This window comes from Corythoichthys intestinalis, chromosome 17, assembly GCF_030265065.1.
Source record: "Corythoichthys intestinalis isolate RoL2023-P3 chromosome 17, ASM3026506v1, whole genome shotgun sequence".
Taxonomy (NCBI): Eukaryota; Metazoa; Chordata; class Actinopteri; order Syngnathiformes; family Syngnathidae; genus Corythoichthys; species Corythoichthys intestinalis.
The window spans coordinates 14,170-35,844 of NC_080411.1; the positions used below are offsets into that span (position 1 = coordinate 14,170).

At 43.7% G+C, this 21,675-nt stretch overlaps 1 protein-coding gene across 1 annotated transcript; it reads left to right on the plus strand.

Annotated features, from left to right (window-relative positions):
• Positions 1-289: 289 nt before the first annotated feature.
• LOC130905405 (leucine-rich repeat-containing protein 43-like) lies at positions 290-21,091 on the plus strand. Its single transcript, XM_057818773.1, has 12 exons — positions 290-601; positions 5,458-5,673; positions 5,792-5,902; positions 7,158-7,297; positions 10,623-10,861; positions 12,996-13,159; positions 13,221-13,356; positions 13,816-13,955; positions 14,253-14,324; positions 14,716-14,907; positions 15,005-15,104; positions 18,622-21,091. Exons 1-12 carry the CDS (start codon positions 515-517, stop codon positions 18,762-18,764), a joined length of 1,740 nt encoding a protein of 579 aa, XP_057674756.1. The 5' UTR covers positions 290-514; the 3' UTR covers positions 18,765-21,091.
• Positions 21,092-21,675: the final 584 nt, after the last annotated feature.

Consider the following 21,675-nt stretch of genomic DNA (forward strand, 5'->3'; position numbering starts at 1 on the left):
TTGATTTTTTTCAAAAGAAAACCCGCTGTGCTGGCGTGCTGCGAGATAACAATTCATTGCAACGCTGACGTAAAGCATCGTATTTCGAGCATGTCGTCGGATGTAGAAACAAATGGCGGGTCAAATTTTACGTGTGTTGAAGCGATCGTATGTAGAGGTACCACTGAACTCATTAAAAAAAAAAGAACAGGCACGTACACATTTAAACTTCAATGTAACTGCGCAAATACAGCCTCTGCTACCTTTGCTATACGCAGACCAGTGCTGTGCTAGCTAGGATATAGCAAAAACGGGTTCCTCTGATAACGGACGGTGATGACGTGCTGACCAATACAATGAGTTCAATTTCTTTGAGTGACATTGTTACGGCCGGCCCGGTCACAAAGAGCGAACACACTGTTGCCAGGCAACAGTCATCCACAAATCCAAAAGACTAAGGAAGGAGCTTGCCACTGTTGTACGAGACGCACCGAAACGACACATTTGGTGATGGAATGACAACGGCAAGGCCGGGATGAGCTCAATGGCGTTGTCGGTGGTTTTGGACAAGCACATTCGGCGTCTGTGTCTCGACCAGTTTCCCTGTGGAACAGGCAGCTGGGTGAGTGAGTCATCAAAGGAGGAAAACTGAGTTCCGACACAAGTCCAATATGATAAGGAGGACAATGTGCCCAAAAGAAACATTGACTTTCACACAAAAATTGAGATTTAGTTGAATAAATAGGATTAATATTACAGCTTTTCTCAGTACATTTCTTCAACCATCCTCGCCATTTACGAAACAGTTTGTGCATTTCTTAAAACAATGACTACAAGTAGCAAAACGGCATGGGTTACCTGCAAAATCCAGGCAGAGTTACTAGGTAACTAGTCCATCATTCAAAGTCCTGTTTCAATCAACACGTCGGTAATATCAGAATGAGAGTCCTTGTGTCTTGAACAAGAGAGTCAAAATCCTTTGTTGTCTCTTCGTCCATATTACGTCTGAAGAAATGCTAAAGATGGCTTAAATTTGGATGGCAATGATTTGTCAATTACACCTTAGCATGCATATTTGAGGGCGGGCTTAGACGGATTGCAATAGACTGGACAAGATATAATTGACATCTTTAATATTTGAAGTATTCGCCTTACAGAAATGAAATGAAAAAGACAACGAAAGAAGAAATGTGATTGTAATTATTCTCCCTGCCAACATACTTGTAGCAGCCTCAGCAATTTATAGTGTTTCTCTGATCTCATCAGGAATGTCCTCTTCCTCCTCTGCATTCTTTTTAAATGTTTAAAAAAAAAAAGTTATTTCCCTTCACTCCCAATACTTCTGCCATGCAACCTCGCTCCTCTTCCTCTTGTCTCTTGATCCCGTCCAATTTCTTGTCCTTCCATTCTAAGCAGGGGCGCAACTACCCATTCTTGATAGGGTCTGCCAAATGAAAAATGGTGCAGCCACCCCCACGTCCCAACCGGCCCTAATCCAGCAGACACACGCACACATTTTTTTTTTTTTTGGTGGCATCTTTGCAGCTTTTTTTTATATGTTAGTGATGTGGCGGCAAATAACGATTATATTAATAATCGATTAATCAGATAACTTAGGCATGTTGTAGGTAACAATGAAGACAAAATGGATGACTAGTTCCATCCAAAATATATATATTTCATTACAGTTCCTGACTTAACTGTAGTCTACATCTGTAGTTTTAAAAGGAAACACGGATAGAAGGACATGTAGTTCTTAAAAGATACATTTTACAACGAGTTATAATAATTTGAAATTAAAAGCCCTCTTTATGGTTTCGTTTCGATAAAATTTGTAAAATTATTCTAAATAGTAGTTCGCCATTGTTGTTGACGTTGCAGTGCGGTGACGTCACATGGCCACGCTGCCGGAATTCCATGTGTCAGTCTTCTGAAAAAAAAGAAAAAACGTGTCACACTTTGATTATTTAAGGTAGTGATTTTAATACGCCACAAGGTGTCAAAGGCGTGTTTTAAATTAATTAGGGATCAAGCCAATGAGTGTGTTTGTCCCTTGACTGACATCGTAGGTAAAAAAAAAACAAAAAAAAGGAGTGGGAGTAATTTGGACTGGGGATTCCTTGTGACAGCGGCCCTCTGTCATCTCGCACCCATGTGCAGCGAATTAGCTGTTCAACGTGTAGTTGTGTCACTGATTGTAGGGATTCATGAGATGCACTCTTGAGCTATTTTACAGAAATTATCAGCTGATATAATAGTTCTCTCGGTATGCCATAAAGCTGTAAGTTTTTTTCTGCAGAGATCTCGATTGTAATGGGCCGTTTACGTGGTGACGCTGCGGCACCAAGACGCAACTGCTGTGTTGCGTTATGGCGTCGCCTGATGGCGAAAACGGAAGACGAAGACGCAAACTTTCGATTCCGGCCTCCAGAGCGGAACGCTCTCGCTCAGAGGACGTCAGCAATCGCACACGTCACTTGGGGCGAGCGCAGTCGCTGCTAGTAAAGATTCAAAACAGCAAACACGTCGGCTTTAATTTGCGGTTCCTATAAGATTTTTATTTCAAATAGGGTTAGGTTTTGTGCCTTTCGAAGCAAGAGAAAAAAAACGCGTGGACGCCATCACTTCGAGTGAGCGGGTGTGATGTCTTCCAGGCGGAGAAGGTTTTGGTCAAGGAAGTGCATCATTCCTTTTAAAACTGCACTGCCTCCTAGGTCCCGGCATGAATAGCTACATGGTTTTCACATGGAATTGTGACATCGTTGAAATGGAGATGGAACTTTGTCAATGCAAACATGAAACGTGTCGTATTCTCGGAGCGCGGTCATGTTAACGGCCCCTAAATTGTCTATTTAATTCTTCAGCTTTTGCTGATCATGCGTGAGTTTTTGCAGTGCTATTAACCTGGCGGCTGGCTCTGCAGTTTTTCTTCATTTTCTTCTGAGATGTCTGTCTGTGGTAGGTATTTATTAGCAGTGCAACGGTTTGTGGTTCAAAGCCGAACCGTACGGTTCGCCCTGTACGGTTCAATACGCCTTTATGAACCGCGCCTTTTCGGTTTTGCAATTAATCTATTCCGAACGCTTGTGGAATGAATTGGTCTAGCTCTGTGTGCCTGTGTGTGACGTGAAGCACAGCTGTGAAGAAATTCCCGCCCCGCAAGTAAATGTCCGATCGCTGTCAAGCAGCTGTGTAATAGAAGCAGAGAAACGCCCTCTCTCGCTTACGAGCGAAGTGAAAGTGAAACAAGAAAGAAAACAACGCTATGGCGAGCGGAGGTGTGGAGAGACCGAATGTTGAGGAAGCACCGGCCTCTTTCAAATCTGCGGTGTGGCAACATTTCGGTTTTCCCATGGACTACAATGCGGAGGGAGCGAAAATATTGAAGAAATAAAATAAAACCATTTTCAAGCATTGCTCAGCGCTTGTTCCCTATGCTAATGGCAACACTTATAACATGACGCCGGCATCACCCACAGATATCACTTTCTCAGAGCAAGACTACCCCGAAGAGGACATCAGTGAAAACACACGGCGGGCTTCGATAATTTATTTGCAACACTTCCCCCGTGTTACATTGTTCCCTCGTGGACATATTTATCCAACAACATAATCCCAGACATTTATGAAATGGCACGCAAAGCCATCGAAGATGATTTCGCTAAAGCACATAGTTTCGCCCTGACCACTGATAGTTGGACGTCCCGTGCTACAGAGTGCTACTACCTAACTGTGACGGTCCACTAGAATTCATACCTGTCAAGTTGTATGATCTTGGTGTAATTTGTACAAGTGAGCACTGATTTGAAATGTGTACGTTTTTCGTGCATTACATTTTTTTTCCTCAATTCGGATTTTGTCACCCTTTTCGGCAACGAGACAATGTGCGTTGATACGTTGGTTGAATGGCGCCAGAAAAGTCAGAGACACGGAGAGGGAAGAGTGTTTGTTGTGATGCTGTAGCAAACGCGATGCTAGGCTAGGTGGCTCCAATATTTCCTGACTGTAGCCGACAGCCTACAATCTACGACTACATATCTCATGCATATAGAACTACAGTCAAAATGACAGACTCGGTAGCGTTAGTAAACAGCCGCCATTTTAGAGCAGTGAACTTCTCAGAAAGGCTCTGTTGTAGTGAACCTTCCTAGCGAATCTAAGTAACTTTTTATCTAAAATACTCCTAAATCGGCAAAATCTTGACTTTAGTCTATCTTTAAAGGATGAAACAGTTTTAAAATTTTCACATGTCGAAAGTAGACAGAAGGGAACTAATGCAAAAACGGGAGCAATTTTATCTACTTTAACGGTTGATTCACAACATTAAATGACCTCCAAACATACCAAGGGTTACTATGTTTTTGTTTTGTTTTGTTTTGTTTTTTAAATGGTGAAAAAAAAACATGTAAGGTAACACCAGTTACTTTGACAAGTAATTTTTTTATCCACTGTGTGTGTATTTCAGTAGTTAGTCACTACACTACCCAAAGAGCTAAGAGGCATTTTAACAGTCGAAAATGTTTACATTTTAAGTGTTTATTTCACTTTCACAGAAGCAAAATAAAGGCAGTTTTTATTTTTAAAAAATGCAAAACGCAAACCGAAACGAAACCGTGATCCCAAAACCGAAGTTCAAACCGAACCATGGGCTAATTGAACCGTTGCACCCCTAGTATTTATCGCAAAGTTTTGCTTTATATCCTCCTTGAATTCGGCCAGCGTGCTCCTCATTCGAGCTGTGATTTTGTCTCTGTGTGTTCTCAACTCCTTCTTTATTGCGTTGTGGAGGTCTTCAATTTGCCGGCTAATAACATCGAGGCCGCTTCGGTACGACACCAAGTTGACTTCGGAATCCGGCGTGCTGTGGATGCTCTACTTTAAACTTTCTTCATCTAGTGTATCTTTATGTGTGTTTGTTTTTGGCGCAACTCCATTCATTTCCACGGTTCTAAGTCTTCTAAGGCTCGATGTTCAATATCAGTTTCAATTTTCAAATTCCAGTTATGCGTATTAGCCTGATGACTTGTTGAATATTACAGAAATTATTCATCATTCGTACAGTGGGGAGAACAAGTATTTGATACACTGCCAAAGGGAGCCCATTGACAGTGTATCAAATACTTGTTCTGCCTACTGTACATATTGACACAAGGTGAGAGGAATGTTTATACATTATGTTGACTCCATGTTATACACAAAGGATAGTGTTAAATTCTTGGTATGCTTCATTTTTGCCTCCATGCACAAAAAAATAAAATCATGTTAATGCGAGACTGGAAATGATGTCAATGAATTTATGAAAAGGACAGTATAATTAAAGATATTTGGGGGAAACACACATTTCTCATCGATCCATGTAAAAAAAAAACGAGTTGGGGAAATAATATATTGTAACTGGATAAAACCTCAAACCCTGAACTATTTTAATCTTAAATGAAGAAAGAGCAAGTTGATCATCTATTTGCCACCACCGAACAGCGGAAGGGCGGCATCAGCTCGGACACGGAGACGCTGACGGAGGACACGGACACATTACTGGATCTGCTCAGTTGCCCGCACTCGCCGTGGCACCACGATGAGCCGTGGAGCCCCCAAGCGGCCGCCCTGCAGCGCGTGGCCGTGGTGGAGCCCGAGCGACTGGACACGGACTTTGTGTGCAGCTACTTCAGAAAGCTACGCATTGTTGACAAGGATGTGAGTTCAGGGTGTGTGTGCAAAATATTAGTGCTTCACTGGTCACAATTATTTTCTACTGTCTGAAACACCCAAGTCACTCACCACCAATTAGTTTGAATAACTCGTGCTCGTTCAGGTCTCTGTGATCGACAAATACCTGCTGAAGTTCTGCAACCTGCAGGAACTCGTTCTCAGCGCCAACCGCATCTGCGAGATCTCTGCCGAGAACCTCCCCAGGACGCTCAAGGTGAGTCCGATGGCGTGATGTCTCTCTGGCTCGGTCAACGGATGCACTCGGTGATAACCGTTCATGTTGCGCATTACAAAGCATTTAGCCATTTTCAAATTCCAATTCTGCATATTAGCCCGACAACTTGTTGAATATTACAGAACTTCATCTCAGTCAATTTACATTTTCAATTTGGGGGCTGGTAGTTGTTCCACAACCAAGCCAGAAGTTGTGGGTTTGATTCTCCCCTCCTGATGAACTCGTCTAAGTATCCTTGAGCAAGACACTGAACCCCAGTAGCTCCTGGTGCTGCGTCACCAGTAGGTATGTGAAGACACAGTGTAAAGCGCTTTGAGGGCCTTCATGGTGGAAAGGTGCTATACGAGTGTAACACCATTTACCGTTACTCATTTCCTTTGATTTAAACGCCGAGTCCCGCGCCGGCACATCTGAACCATGGACGGATCAAATGAACACTGGAGCTATGAGCGACTCTGTAGATCAGGGGTCCCCAAACTATTCCACATCGGGTCGCCGTGAGTGTTGGATTTCTTTTCAACAAGACAGGATGACACCTTTGGCACATTCTGGTGTATTACAAGTGTAATCAGTTGATTGTAATCAGGTGCTGCTTGTTTTAGCAGAAACCTCATTGGTTGAAAGGTCTGCACTCGATCGGTAGGGACAAAAACCAGGACCCACAGCGGCCCTTGAGGACTGGTTTGGGCGCCCCTGCTATAGATGCTGCGTATTAAAGAAGGTGGCGCAAGCAAGCAGAGGGTGATGATGCTGCGTTCCGATTATGTTGAGCGTGTCAGCTCCTACAGATGGGAGAGCCATGCAGAAAAATGAAATCTAGTCCACGGTGGCGGTACCTTCATATACGGTCTGCGGGTGCCGCTGCCGGTTTGGATTGAATTATTTGACTAAGGAGGCGAAGCTCGGCTTAGGGGTGGCTGGTGGAACTCGGCTCCGGCCCAATTTAACCCTCACTCTCACTTGGCATTGAGCGGGCAGCAGTGGGCTCTATTCTACACTTGCAGAGAACGTTTTGAGACACTTCATCATTCAGTAGGATAAGAAACTGTCTTTGTACCTTTTGCCACGGGTGTACATGCTCACGGCGATTTGTTGAATTTTACAAGGATGCCTTCATGGCGTAGACGTGACCAATGTACCTAAATTGTAGGGCAAAGCGGAGGTTTTTTGTCTGACTCGACTAGACAGTTAGATGCATGAAGCACTAACATGCTATTTTTATCGTGTGTTAAAGGTGTTGGAACTGCGCGCCAACCAACTGTGTGCTTTGGGCCGCCTGGCCATCTCACCCCCCCCTCGTCTTCAGTACCTGGGCCTGGCCGCCAACTACCTGGGATCCCGCCGAGACGTTGCCCACCTCACAGGAAGACAATGGTTGCGCCCGGTGTCTCCTTCATATTTGCCATCCTAGATGTGGGGACTATTTTGCAAAAAATAGCGTAGACTAGAAGGCTTGGGGTTTCTTGATTCGTTGAATCAATCCAAATCGACCAAAAGTATCAAATGGGTTCGGGTTTAACCCTAACCCTTCCAAATTGAATTCAAATTTTACTACCTGCGGTTCTCTAACCCAGATAAACAAAAATAAACAGATGGCCTTTGGACGTAAACCAGCGCTCTTGAGTCAGCTAACCCCTCGCCCTGTGTCTTTGGTGGGTCCTTCCCACAGGCCAATTTCAAGCAAGCAAAACAGCTGAAATGTGTCTAAGGCAGATCACCTCAAACCATGCACACCGATTAGGAACCCAAATTAGACAGTCAAACAAAAAGCAAAGGAAGATAAGCAGGCTCATAAACAAGAAGACAGTAGACAGAATTAACACTATAGACACCATGGCTCATACACTAGATTTGCAAACATGCCAAATTGGAGATCTGTTTTTTGCTGGAATACTCACTTTTAAATAAGATGTGGTGGCCTCTCGGTCCCAATAAACTGCAGTATGTTGAGCTTAGGGGAAGGACCACCACTTTGCAGAAGATGTGCTACTTTAGCCCCTTCCACATACTCCAAAACACCGGGAATATCGCAGGACTTAACCATGCAGCAGTTGTGTGTGCAAACAATTTCCCGTGTCGACTGACACGGAGATTACGTGGACATTTCACGGGTAGCGTCCTAGTATCATGTCCGGGACTTTCCCGGGAAGCGATGTACGTGAAAGCAGGCGTTAAATTCCCGGGTCACAGCACGATGGCTGATGACTTAAATATCATGGCGGCCGATCGTCACTTCCTCCCTCTTCCCAGTAAGACGAAAAGCAGTAAAGAAACATCGCAATTATAAATATAGCGAACCGGAAATAGATCAATTTAATTGAAAACGTAACGAAATTAAAATTTCAATTAGTTCAAGTTCGGGTCGGGCCGGCCGGGGTTCTCTCTCACTAACTTTTTCAAATAAATACAGTGGGGCAAATAAGTATTTAGTCAACCACCAATTGTGCAAGTTCTCCTACTTGAAAAGATTAAAGAGGCCTGAAATTGTCAACATGGGTAAACCTCAACCATGAGAGACAGAATGTGGAAAAAAAACAGAAAATCATATTGTTTGATTTTTAAAGAATTTATTTCCAAATTAGAGTGAAAAATAAGTATTTGGTCACTTACAAACAAGCAAGATTTCTGGCTGTCAAAGAGGTCTAACTTCTTCTAACGAGGCTCCACTCGTTCCTGTATTAATGGCACCTGTTCTAATTCATTATCGGTATAAAAGACACCTGTCCACAACCTCAGTCAGTCACACTCCAAACTCCACTATGGCCAAGACTAAAGAGCTGTCGAAGGACACCAGAGACAAAATTGTAGACCTGCACCGGACTGGGAAGACTGAATCTGCAATAGGTAAAACGCTTGGTGTAAAGAAATCAAATTTGGGAGCAGTTATTAGAAAATGGAAAACAAACGAGACCACTGATAATCTCCCTCCATCTGGGGCTCCATGCAGGATCTCGCCCCTTGGCGTCAAAACGATTACAAGAACCATGAGCAAAAATCCCAGAACCACACGGGGGGGGAACCTAGTGAATGACCTACAGAGAGCTGGGACCACAGTAACAAAGGCTACTATCAGTAACACAAAGCGCCGCCAGGGACTCATTTCCTGCACTGCCATACGTGTCCCCCTGCTGAAGCCAGTACACGTCCAGGCCCGTCTGCGGTTCGCTACGCTACAGAGCATTTGGATGATCCAGAAGAGGACTGGGAGAATGTGTTATGGTCAGATGAAAGCAAAATAGAACTTTTTGGTAGAAACACAGGTTCTCGTGTGGAGGAGAAAGAATACTGATTTGCATCCGAACAACACCATACCCACTGTGAAGCATGGAGGAGGAAACACATCGTGCTTTGGGGCTGTTTTTCTGCAAAGGGACCAGGACGACTGATCTGTGTAAAGGAAAGAATGAATGGGGCCATGTATCGAGAGATTTTGAGTGAACATTTCCTTCCGTCAGCAAGGGCATTGAAGATGAGACGTGGCTGGGTCTTTCAGCATGACAATGATCCCAAACACACAGCCAGGGCAACAAAGGAGTGGCTTCGTAAGAAGCATTTCAAGGTCCTAGCCAGTCTCCAGATCTCAACCCCATAGAAAATCTGTGGAGGGAGTTGAAAGTCCGTGTTGCCCAACGACAGCCCCAAAACATCAATGCTCTAGAGGAGATCTGCATGGAGCAATGGGCCAAAATACCAGCAACAGTGTGTGAAAAGCTTGCGAAGAGTTACAGAAAACGTTTGGCCTCCGTTATTGCCAACAAAGGGTACGTAACAAAGTATTGAGGTGAACTTTTGGCAGCCTGGTACGCCAGACTCACTGCTGTTCCAGTTATTGGGTCTGGCCACCATTCAGCAGATAAAATTTCCAGGGCGGAGCAAGCCACAACAAACCGACAGCGGAGTGGACCAATCAGCGACGGGCGGACGTGACGTTAGTAAAGCGACGAGGGACTACAAGCCTACAATAAAATATAAAATTTTGGGTTTTTTTGCCGGGCTCGGACTTACAAATAAAACCAAATTTCGGGTTTTCTTTTTCGGGCTCACGCCTGCAAATCAAGTTAATTAATCGGGCTTTAATACCCGCAGACCGGGCCGGACTGGATTTTTTAAATAATCTTACCTCTAGCTTAAATACATTTTTGATGAGCTTAAATTGGCTGCACTTATGACATTGGGAACGCTCCCTCTGGAACAAAACACGATTTGACCAACATTGTGACAGCCGATGCCAACCAAAAATGACATAATATCCGGGTTAAAAAATCTGTATCAGCCCTCCCTGCACAGAGAGCGCCAGTGGGCAACACGGGTCAATGTGAAAGCTCCAACCCGCTTCATTCTCAGGACATCTTTTGTGCGTGAAAGCAATGACGGGGTAAATCCCGCGTCACCTTACACAGGAATTTCCCTGGATATGTGTATGAAAAGGGCTTTTGTGTCTAAATGGATCTTCAACTAACTAGTTAGTTCAATCCAAAACCGGCTGTAAAAAGTGTCAAGTGTCTTAAATGACAAGTTAAATATGACCAAACTGTGCTTGGGTATTACTTTTAGTCTTTTATTTTATGAACACTATATGACGTATTAGCAGCTACTAGTACTACTTTTCTGATCAAGGTATAATAGTTTATTGCATGTCAGTGACGTAGCTAGTTCTTGTGAGAAAACAAAACAAAACTGTTTTTTGTATGTGTGCGAGGCCCGAGCTGGTGTGTCTGGACCTGAGCGAGTGTGACTTTGGGGAGCAGAGACCTCTGCTGAAGGCCCTCGGTACACTTCCCTGCCTACGAACTCTGGTGTTGGAGGGCAACCCGTTCACTTTGGCACCCTCGTACCCTGGCTTTGCCGTCGACGCTCTGCCTCGTCTTTGCTACCTGGACGCGGCGTGGATCGCCCCCGAGGAGCGACATCGATATCGCGGGATGGCCAGGATGAGACGTGAGATTATCATCAATCATTCATTAGAATGAATTATATAGAGGCAGCCGGCGCGGCGACACAGTGTTTAGCACGTCCGTCTGCCTCACAGCTCCGAGTTTAAGCGTACCAGCCTTCCTGTGTGGAGATCTTTTGCTCTCCCCGTGCCGGTGTGGTATACCGGTCTCCTCGCACATCCCAAAAACATACACTGCTCCAAAAAAAATGAAGGGAACACTAAGGTAACACGTTTTAGATCAGAATGAATGAAATATTTTTATTCAATACTTTGTTCGCTTCATGGTTGAATGTTCTGACAACATTGTAATCAATGAAAATCAAATGTCTCAACCTATTGCAGTCTGGATCTGGACCCTAACCCTAACCCCTGGAGCTATACTCCAAATCAACGTAGAAAAACACACTACAGGCTGATCCGATTGTGATGTAATGTACTTTAAACAAGTCAAAATGAGGCTTAGTAGTGTGCCGTAAGAGCTCCCTACAACGCCTGGGCATGCTCCTAATGAGACAACAAAGGGTGCCATCCAAAGGGGATCTCGTCCTAGATCTGGACTAGGGCATCACTGAGCTCCTGGACAGTCTGAGGAGCAACCTGGTGGCACCGGATGGACCTAAACATAAAGTCCCAGAGGTGTTCTATTGGATTTAGGTCAGGTGAACGTAGGGGCCAGTCAATGTTATGAATTTCTTCTTTGTCCAGGAACTGCCTGCATATTCTAGCCGCATGAGGTTGGGCATTGTCGTGAACCAGGAAGGACCCAGGTCCCACTGGACCAGCGTGGCTTATGACAATGGGTCCAAGGATTTCATCCCGATACTTAATAGCAGTCAGGGTGCCATTATATAACCTGTAGAGGTATGTGCGTCCTTCAAGGGATATGCCTCCCTTGACCATCACTGACCCACCACCAAAACGGCCACGCTGAACAATGTCACAGGCAGCACAACGCTCTCCACGACATCTCCGGATCCTTTTCACATCTATCGCTTGTGCTGACGCTGAAACTGCGCTCATCTGTGAAGAGCACAGGGTCAGCGGCGTAGTTGCTGCTAATTCTGGTGGCCTATGGCAAATGCCACTGGAGGTCAATGCTGCTGGGCATTGAGCACGGGGCCCACTACAGGACGTCGGGCCATCCTCACGGAGCCCGTCTCTGCTCGTTTGGTCAGAAACATTGACACCTGTGGCCTGCTTGAGGTCACTTTGTAGGGCTCTGGCAGTACTCACCCTGTTCCACATTGAACAAAGGAGCGGATACCGAGCCTGCTGCCCTGTCCAGCTCTACCCGAGACTCCTCCAGGCTGCCAGGTTGCTCCTCAGACTCTCCAGGAGCTCAGTGATGCACTGGTCAAGATTTGGGAGGGGATCCCCCCCCAGGAGAACATCCGCCGCTTCATCGGAAGCATGCCGAGGCGTTGTAGGGAGGCCATAAATTCCCACGGAGGCGACACGCACACACTGCTGAGCCTCATTTTGACGTGTTTAAAAGGCATTACATCAAAGTTGGATCCGCCTGTAGTATGTTGTTCCACTTTCATTGTGAGCATAACTCCAAATCCGGACCTCCATGGGTTGATACCTTTGATTTTCATTGATGATTTGTTTTGTGTCATTTTGTTGTCAGCACATTCAACTTTGGAAAGAAGACACTCGATAGATTTATTCCAAATCTACAACCTCTTACTTAATTGTTCCCTTTATATTTTTTGATCAGCGTATATGTTGAGTGGACACTGCAAATTCTCCATAGGTGTAAAAGGTCGTGCGTCTCTATAAGCGCCGCCATTGACAGGCGACCAATTCAGGGCGTAACCCGCCTCCTGCCGAGCTAGCTGGGATAGGCTCCAGCACCCCCGACTCTCGTAGGGGATGACTGCTACGAAAATAAATATTGAGGGCAGAAGCGGGCAACTGGTATTCTATCTGCAAAGTCACCTGATCTATCTCAGCACAACTGAACTGTTGTGGGAGGAGCTTGACACAAGAAGTGCCCATCAAGACAATCCAGTTTACGGGAGAAACGTCGGGATTCTTCCAAATGACGTCGACAAATTACCAGCTAGAATGCCATAGGTCTGCGATGCCGAAAATGTTAAATTTGAAGTGACTTTTTTCTCATTTCTGCATCAGACCTTCTGGTCGACTGGGCGTCGACGACAGTCCGCGTGGGCCGGATGCAGGGGGTCCCGGACCCGTCGCTGGACGCGGTCCCCGATGCTCCGGAGTTCCCGGTGGTCAGCTACAGCTACTTTGTCTCCTACATGTTCTTCAGTCACCATACCACCGCCTACCGGGTAAGGCGAGCGCCGCTCCACTTCCTGGATCATTCGCAGACCTGAAATGAGCTGTCTGCAGGAAGTGGCGGCTGGAGCTACCGTGAGGGGTCAGGACCTGGCGGCCGAACAAACCCAGACACCCAGCAAGAAGAGTGACAAAGAGACACTGGTGTCCATCGTGGCAGAAGGCAGCAAAGACCTCTCCTCGTCCATCGGTTGTAACGCACATAAGATAACACATTTATGACATCTAATGACACTAAGGATGTATAGATCCTTTTTTTTTTCACTTCCGATATCTGAATCATGGCTATCGGATATCATGTGGGGGGGCTCTAAATAATGTATTATTCAGGGCTTGCCGATTGAAATCTCCGGGAGAGGCATTGATAATTCTTCTGAATAGGTAGTCAGTGTACTATAACATCTGTGGTTGGACCCAATTCAGTAATTGGAAAAACAGCGCACAAGTTTTGTAAGACCTTTATTAGTCACGGACCAGCAAAGATAGGGAGCAGGAAAGAGGTCAAAGCCATCTGGACCATCTGCTGTTAGCTTTACCAAGAAAAATCACCTTGAGTGTCACTGAATCACTGGAGTACATTTATATGGACTGGGACGATATCTTTGCCAGCCAAAAGTCATCGATGTCTCTTGTGTTGTCCGAGTCGTAGAGTCGAGACACAGAACGTCATCTCAGTCGTGGTCTGATTGTGTCGACTTTGGTGACACGCTCACGTTCGTCGTCAGAGACCTGAGCAGCTTCAAGAAATTCCTTCACCGGGGATTACGTCTTTTTATCGAGCAGGAAAAGGTCAGAATATTCAATCTGTTTGGGGATTTTATATGTTTATTTGGGGGGGGGGGGGTCTTAACAACTCTGCTTTTCATAAATGTTTTACAAACTTGTCCATGTTACACAGCTATGACTAAATACTGGGGGGAAACTCCCAAACACTTACATATAAAAGAACTAAGCTATTATCTAATGATAATGACATGAGACAGGATCAGTTTGGACGGATGAATTTTTAACAGCAACAGCAGAAACGGTTTCTCACTCATTCATCTCTAGTGATATACATATAGTGAGTTCTCTTGCGATTTTCAGACCCTGTCGTGGCCCGCGGAGGCCTCAGATGATGTCGTCGGTCAAGGCACTGTGGACAAGAAAGGGAAACAAGTAGGCTACTTTTCCACTCCTGTCCTGCAACGATTGCTTATCACACCTTGCGTAGGTTGCTAGTAGAGTGGCTTTTGGATGTATTGACAGTCACAATTGTGACGTGACATCATCATCACGAAACAGAATGTCTCAAACTGAGGAATTGAACTTGTTGTTCCAATGATTTGGAGCTGACTATAGTCTGAAAAGCCGCACAAAGAGGTTCTGACGGCGAGTCTATAGTCAGCGAAAATGATGACATTATCAGCATAAGTGTCTAGGGAACTGCATAGAACAACGATAAAGAACAGCACTTGCGTTACAGAGAACCTCAAATGGACTATTACCATATTCTCAGTCCAGATGTTAACGTTCGCATGCGATGTAGTGAGCACGGAACGTTGCGCAGGCCAAAGCCAAAGACAAGCGAAAGAAAGCTGCGGTGGAGCTGGTGGCGGAGCCGCCGACGGCCACAGTGATGGCGTCCGCTCACGTGTCGCTGCGAGGCCTTCTCGACGGACACGAAAAAGTGGACATCCTGTGCGACTTTGGCTCCCTGCGCAAAGATCCTCCGGGGGAAGACGGGTCAAGGAGCAGTGAAGTGAGTCTGCTTACATTCAGGGGCCGCGACGGCAGATGTTTTTTATGTTTGAGTAAAATTGGAGAAGAGCGCATTTAAATCTTCTCGCTCTTTGAAGAATGTCATCGCTGACAACAAATCCAAGGACGAGTCCAAGAAGAAGGGAGCGGGACCGGGAGGAGCGCGTGCCGGAAACAGGAAACCGTCAACGGCCAAAGGTGATTCTACACTGCCCAAAATATTAGCTCCATACAGAACATTTTCACAATCCAATTCGATCAAGGACAGAGTGGGTTTGGGTTTCCCCCTCCCAAGAAATGAACAGGACACCAATCAGTCGATTGCAGTCAAGCGCTATTCGATTCGGCAGTATTCTTTTCACCTTACACTCTTTACTTGAGTACATATTTTGGATGGCTACTTGAACTTTCATAATATTATTTTGAAGTAACACGACTCTGGAGTCATCAAGTTTTGGTATACTCTGCCCATCTCTGTTGGAAGGATTAGATTTGACATATTAGTCAGAATTGAAGAAAAGACACACCTGCAAGGGTACCTACATTTGCTAAATTCATTTGGGCCATTTCCAGACTCTTGGGCCGTAGCAGGGTTTTTCAAAAATGAGGATTCTGCCCTAATATGTCGGGGGGAAATAATTGCGTCAACACTTGCACGTTTGTGTAGAAAAAAAAAATTCCACAGCCAACCGCTTTCATTTTTAAGTACATTCAAAACAATAAAATTTTTATGTGTAGTTAGCCTGCACGTAGCAGTGTGTCGTCGTGTTACTTGTGACGTGCAGCGCACCCCGCCCCCTCCCGACTCACCAGTGTTTCGTTTCCATGCAGGCTTGCGCACACAGCAAAATTTGTTTCTTGACCTGAGGGAATATGCAATGTTTCTTTAGCCTTTAAAAGTCTTTGCTGAGTGATCATCTCACACTAAATATAACTTGTAGCATTGGCATAGCATTCACGTTCGCATTAGGCTAATTCTACCGTACTCCAAACTCTCGGACAACATACAGTATTTTTACATACAGTTCGTGGCACCCAGGTGGGTATAATTAATTGAAAATAATCTACGCTTTTTCCTGCCGAGTGTGTATGATCACCAAGTTGGCATTTAGAGTTGTGCAAAATTTCCGATTCTTAGATTATTCGCGATTCGGCCGTGGAAGATTCGAGAACGATTCACAAACATCCATATTCCGATTATTAAAATATGCGAAGTAAAGCGGAAGTACACAACACTCAGCGCGCCGCACGGTCTTCGGGACGGAACGGAGCGAGAGTAGCTAAACATCATGCTTCCCATTACCCGGCCCCTTGGGTAATGCCAATGCTCAACTCACGGCTCTAGCTCAACTCATGCAACGAGATAAAAAAAAACACAACAACATACCTGACTGCTGCCGAAAAGCTGCTAGAAAAGTACATCCATATAATGGTACGGTGGATATCATTTATATAGGACTAGATGCATTATAGATTTGGTAGTGTTTGCAGCACATCTACAAAAAGCTAGATGCGGGCATTATAAACGGCCGCCATCTTAAAGCAGTACACTTCCCTGCAGGGCTGTTGTAGCGAACCTTCCAAGCAAACCTAATCAACTTTTTATCTAAAATACTCCTAAATCGGTAAAATATTGACTTGAATCTAACTTTACAATAGTTTTAAAACTTTCACATGTCGAAAGTAGACAAAAGGGAAATTATGGAATAACGGGAGCAATTTTAACAAATTTAACGGTTGATTCACAACATTAAATTAATTGAATGTAGTTTAAAGCTACTGATACAGAATGGGGACTGGAGTTTTTTATTTAATGTTATTTTTGTATATTTGTTTACTACTATATGTTAACTTGATACTGATATAGAGCCTACCCACGTACCACGTGTTCGCTGTAGGGTTCCGCCCACTTGTCCGTCAAAACATAGTGTTAACCTATTACGGCTACGTACATTTCTCCTATTTACGGCGTGTTTTTCTGCTCCTTAACATTAATAATCAAAATGGTGAAGGCGTGTGTGGCTGTTGGTTGCACTAACAGAGAAGATGGAAGGAGAGACTTGAAGTTTTACCGTATTCCGAGCGATCCAAAGAGAAGAGCGAAATGGACGGCTGCAATTCGACGTGAAAACTGGACACCAAAAAATCACCACAGACTATGTAGTAGTCATTTTATATCCGGTAAGATGCATTTAATATATATTTAGAGGGTTTTGGCCTGACAACCACAATTAAGATCATTGCTAGGCTAATCGCCGACAACATACGACGTAGTACGACATAGTTTCAAATTCAAGATGTTTGTGACTTCCCTTTCTTCCACCATCGTTATTTTTTGAATAATTTTTAGCTGGTACCAAGTGAAGGAAACTGGCCTCGTCTACGGGGCTGACAAATAACCACAATTAAGATCATTGCTAGGCTAATCGCCGACAACATACGACGTAGTACGACATAGTTTCAAATTCAAGATGTTTGTGACTTCCCTTTCTTCCACCATCATTATTTTTTGAATAATATTTAGCTGGTACCAAGTAAAAGAAACTGGCCTCGTCTACGGGGCTGACAAATAACCACAATTAAGATCATTGCTAGGCTAATCGCCGACAACATACACGTATGTATGTAGTGAGTGCTATCGCTAAACCATATAAACATTAAAAGCCTTAACTCCATTGACAAACGACATGAAATACATTAGGCTTGACAGTGGATGTTAGCAATAACAAAAGAATTCGAATTGAAAATTTCGTAACTCACCTTTCCAAGCACAAGATAGATTCCTGCCAAACGAGGACCTGTTTCACCCAACCAGCAACGAAGTATTTATAAGTGTCCAAGCTCTTGAAGTTTTTCGTGAGAATAGGCTGATTTTGTGTGGACAAGATCATTGTAAATATCAGCGTAGCAGATGTCAGGCAGACAGGACGAAGACAGTGGGTCAAAAAACATCGATTTGGGCATCAAATATGGATCTGGCGACTGTATAGAACGAAGCTTTTCCTCATAACGCCTTTTATGCAACAGATCCAGTGAGTTTGCGGCATCAGAAAGCACCGGGTCTTCCATGAAATGCATTTTAAATTGCGCCATCAATTGAAAACAATGCTAATACAGAGTCGTTTTGACGGACAAGTGGGCGGAACCCTACAGCGAACACGTGGTACGTGGGTAGGCTGTATAGTAGTGTGGTTTAGCCTGAGAGTATTTTTGAACAATTATGGAACTAATGTACAAAACATTAAAAAAAATAGAGGAAAAAAAAGGAGGGGGGTGCATCAATAATCGTTTTATAATCGAATCGGAGCCTCTGAATCGTAATCGTAATCGAATCGTTAGGTGCCCAAAGATTCCCAGCTCTATTGGCATTATCCTTGTAGACACTACAATATGTGTCAATTTTCCTTTCAAATTGTTGGAGTAAAATCTAATATTACAGATGAAAACATTTTTAGTAAACGTCCAATAAAACTAGACAAAGACACATTTTGAGATGAGTCAAATATGATTAAGACTATTATTAGTATTATCGTCCACCGACTAAGAGGAAAATTAAAAGGTGGGGCAGGTCAGTCAAATTTTGGCTACTTTTGACAAAATGTGGCGGTTTAGAAAGTAACTTGTGTGTCTACTTCTTGACTTTCGGCTACATTGGGTACCTCGTGTTCTTTCCGGGGACGGTGACGCGCTCTGACTTTTTTTTTTTTTGTCACAGGGTCGCGCAAAGGAAGAGGCAGCGAGGAGCGCGACGGAGACACGCCCACCCAAACGGAAACGGCTACAGTCGAGTTGAGCGTGGAGCTGAAAAAGTGGCGGCACGCTTCAGAGGTGGCGCCACTCACGCCCGCCAATTCTTGAGCCGAGACACCCTTTATTTCCTTTATTTGTATAGAAAGGCCTCGGTAGAAAGAGCCCAAGTGCGTTCAAGTGTTCCGCCCGCATGCACACCTTTAAAGTTGGACAGAAAAGCCTTTCTAGACATAAGACAAATGACATGGCTCATCCTCAATTGTCACATCATTCTTCATCTAGAATCATTTTTGGATTTTTACATGTATAAATCTTTGATGCACTTTTCACACAAGGTTAAGAACGTCAACTCCTCCAGTTGTCTGTGCCAATGACACTTAAAACTCATAGACATTGTGCATCACACATTTCAACCATCGGTGTGACAAGCTGCGCAAACAACAATTTAACTCTCAAGTCACTTTTAAATTAGAAAAAAAAAAAGCCCTACATGTAAGCCTGTCGCGAGGGTTAGGTTGGGTTATGCAATAAGTCAAATTATCACACGGTAAATAAAAATGAGGGTGGTCATTTTCACGGTTGCGACGCGTGCGTGTTGATTGTATATGAGACTCCATATAGCTTTCACAGATGTTTATTGGCCATCAACACGCCGTAGAATTAAAGTTCAGCAGTGGTGAAAGTGGACCGGAACGAGCCGGAACGGCTCTGAGTTTATTAGGCGGAAACGCCGCTTTGATCCCGCAAATATGACGGCAACTGTCCAAACACTGTTAAAAGAAAAAAACCTGCCATACACGCATCTCCAGTAAGAATCTACTAACATTATCTACTAACACTAAGTGTTAACATCAAGCCTGATAAAGAGCTTGTGTAGTGTCATCCATTTCCATCGATATTTATTATTCATTTATTTCTTTGAGAAAGTTCTTCCTAGCGTCTCTCCCTCTCTGCCTCTGACAAGTCGCGTCTCAGGTAGCAAAAAATAAATAAATATATTATAAAAGGACTCTGCTGTCCTGTCCGTTCAATTGGCTGACATACTGACATGTGATGAGCAAGGATAGTTATCCCTGATTGGTTCAAATCCATGTTCTTTCTCCCCAAGAGAGTTGGGTGCAAAACAGGGGACTAAGATGAGCCTGAGAGGGGAGGTTTCCAGCCACAGCCCTCTCCGTTTTTTGGAACAACAAATAGAGGAAAAAAACAAGCTTATTGAATTAAAGGAGCAATGCATTACGCAACGGAAAATTGATCAGATCTTTAAGAGTAAGGAAAGAATTGATGAGGTTTATTTTATTTTAATCTTCCATGTTAATGTGCACTTTGAGTCTGCTTTGTCTTCAAAATATATTCCATTTCACTGTGCATAACGTATGTTTTTTGTACTTATTTTTTCGTTAATGTATATCTCTTATTTTAAAAAGTCAATGTTTACATTATCTTCCATTTTAAAGTGCATCCACTGTATTCAATAGTTAAAATTGAGGTTTTGCTTTTAGATTTCAAGAAATGAGGGGAAAATAAAAATAAGGGTTTTAGATGGAATTTTGTAAATAAGGAAAAAAATACAATTTTGAATGGAAATCAGTTTCTCATTTATTCTTTGTTCCAGTGTAATGCAGTAGTCTAATGCACGTGTTAAACCTTTCATTCATTCATGGAAAAGCGCTATACAAGTATAACATCATCATCATCATTCATTTTCTGAGCCGCTTATCCTCACGACGGTCACGGGGGCGCTGGAGCCAATCCCAGCTAACTATGGGCAATATGCGGGGTACACACGGAATCAGTTGCCAGCCAATCGCAGGGCACAAGGAGACGAACAACCATTTGCCCACACAGTCATCCTTAGGGACAATTTAGAGCATTCGATCAGCCTACCATGCATGTTTTTGTGATGGGGGGGGCTGGAGTACCTGGAGAAAACCCACACAGGCACAGGGTGAACATGCAAACTCCACACAGGAGAGCCAGAGCCCGGGATTGAAGCCTCGATTTTTTGCATTTCGGTGGTTTTAGTAGGTTTGACACCCCCCATCATTTTTTTTTTTTTTTTTTTTAAATTGAGTCAGAGTTCCGGCAAGAAAATCTAGCCACTTTCACCCCTGACGTTCAGACATACAAACTAAGGAAACACATCAATATTGAACATTGTAAAACGTTTGCATTGCCACACTGAAGCTAATGGAAAAAAAACAATGTATTAACCAATGAACCAATTTAGCCTGATATAAAACATTGGCAGTCTTCTCCGCAACGCAAAATTGCGGTTAAAACGGTGACACTTCAAACAAAACAAAAAATCGCTGGATTACAGCATCTGCAAACGATGCAAACCTAAGAAAAAAACAATTACTGATGCCACATGCATGACGAATAGCGAAGTGTACTTTTTTTTTTTTTTTTACTGAGTGTAACGTTTGTGGCTTAGCAAACGTACTTCCGGTGAACATTTCAAAATAAAAGCACATCCTGGTCAGATTTCTGGAGGCAATCTCACATACTTCAGATTCTACACTAAGAATTGATGTAAATGACACCCATCATGAGAAATCTGACTAGCAATGATAATAATTTGGCTTCACATTTGTCAACTTGCACACTTTGCAGGACAAGATGACTGTCATTTTGGATCAAATGAACACTTTGAAAGGGCTCTAACTGGAAGACAACAAAAATGACATTGGGTTTCTCACCCATTTCATATTCTGCACTTAACTAGCATTAAAGTGAGTCATGATGGATTTTTTTTTTTTTATATTCATATTTTTAATATAGTCTGTCTTTAACAATAACAATTTATTGCATTTGAATAGGTGAGTTATTAGGATGTATTGTTACTATATTCATGGTTCAATTGCTTAAAAAAAAAAAAAAAACTGGTGCTATCGCATATCGTCAATAATTTATGAGGCAAAAATGACGTACTATCATCACGGTCTCGGCCGAGGAGGCCCGACATCTCGCGATACGGCTGCTCGGCGTCCATGCTGCCGCGGTAAGCGCTGCGCGG

Coding starts and splice junctions, on each gene's coding strand:
- LOC130905405 (XM_057818773.1), top strand. CDS start 515: ATGAGCTCAATGGCGTTGTCGGTGGTTTTGGACAAGCACATTCGGCGT. Junction 602..5,457: donor CCTGTGGAACAGGCAGCTGG/GTGAGTGAGTCA, acceptor ACCACCGAACAG/CGGAAGGGCGGCATCAGCTC. Junction 5,903..7,157: donor ACCTCCCCAGGACGCTCAAG/GTGAGTCCGATG, acceptor CGTGTGTTAAAG/GTGTTGGAACTGCGCGCCAA.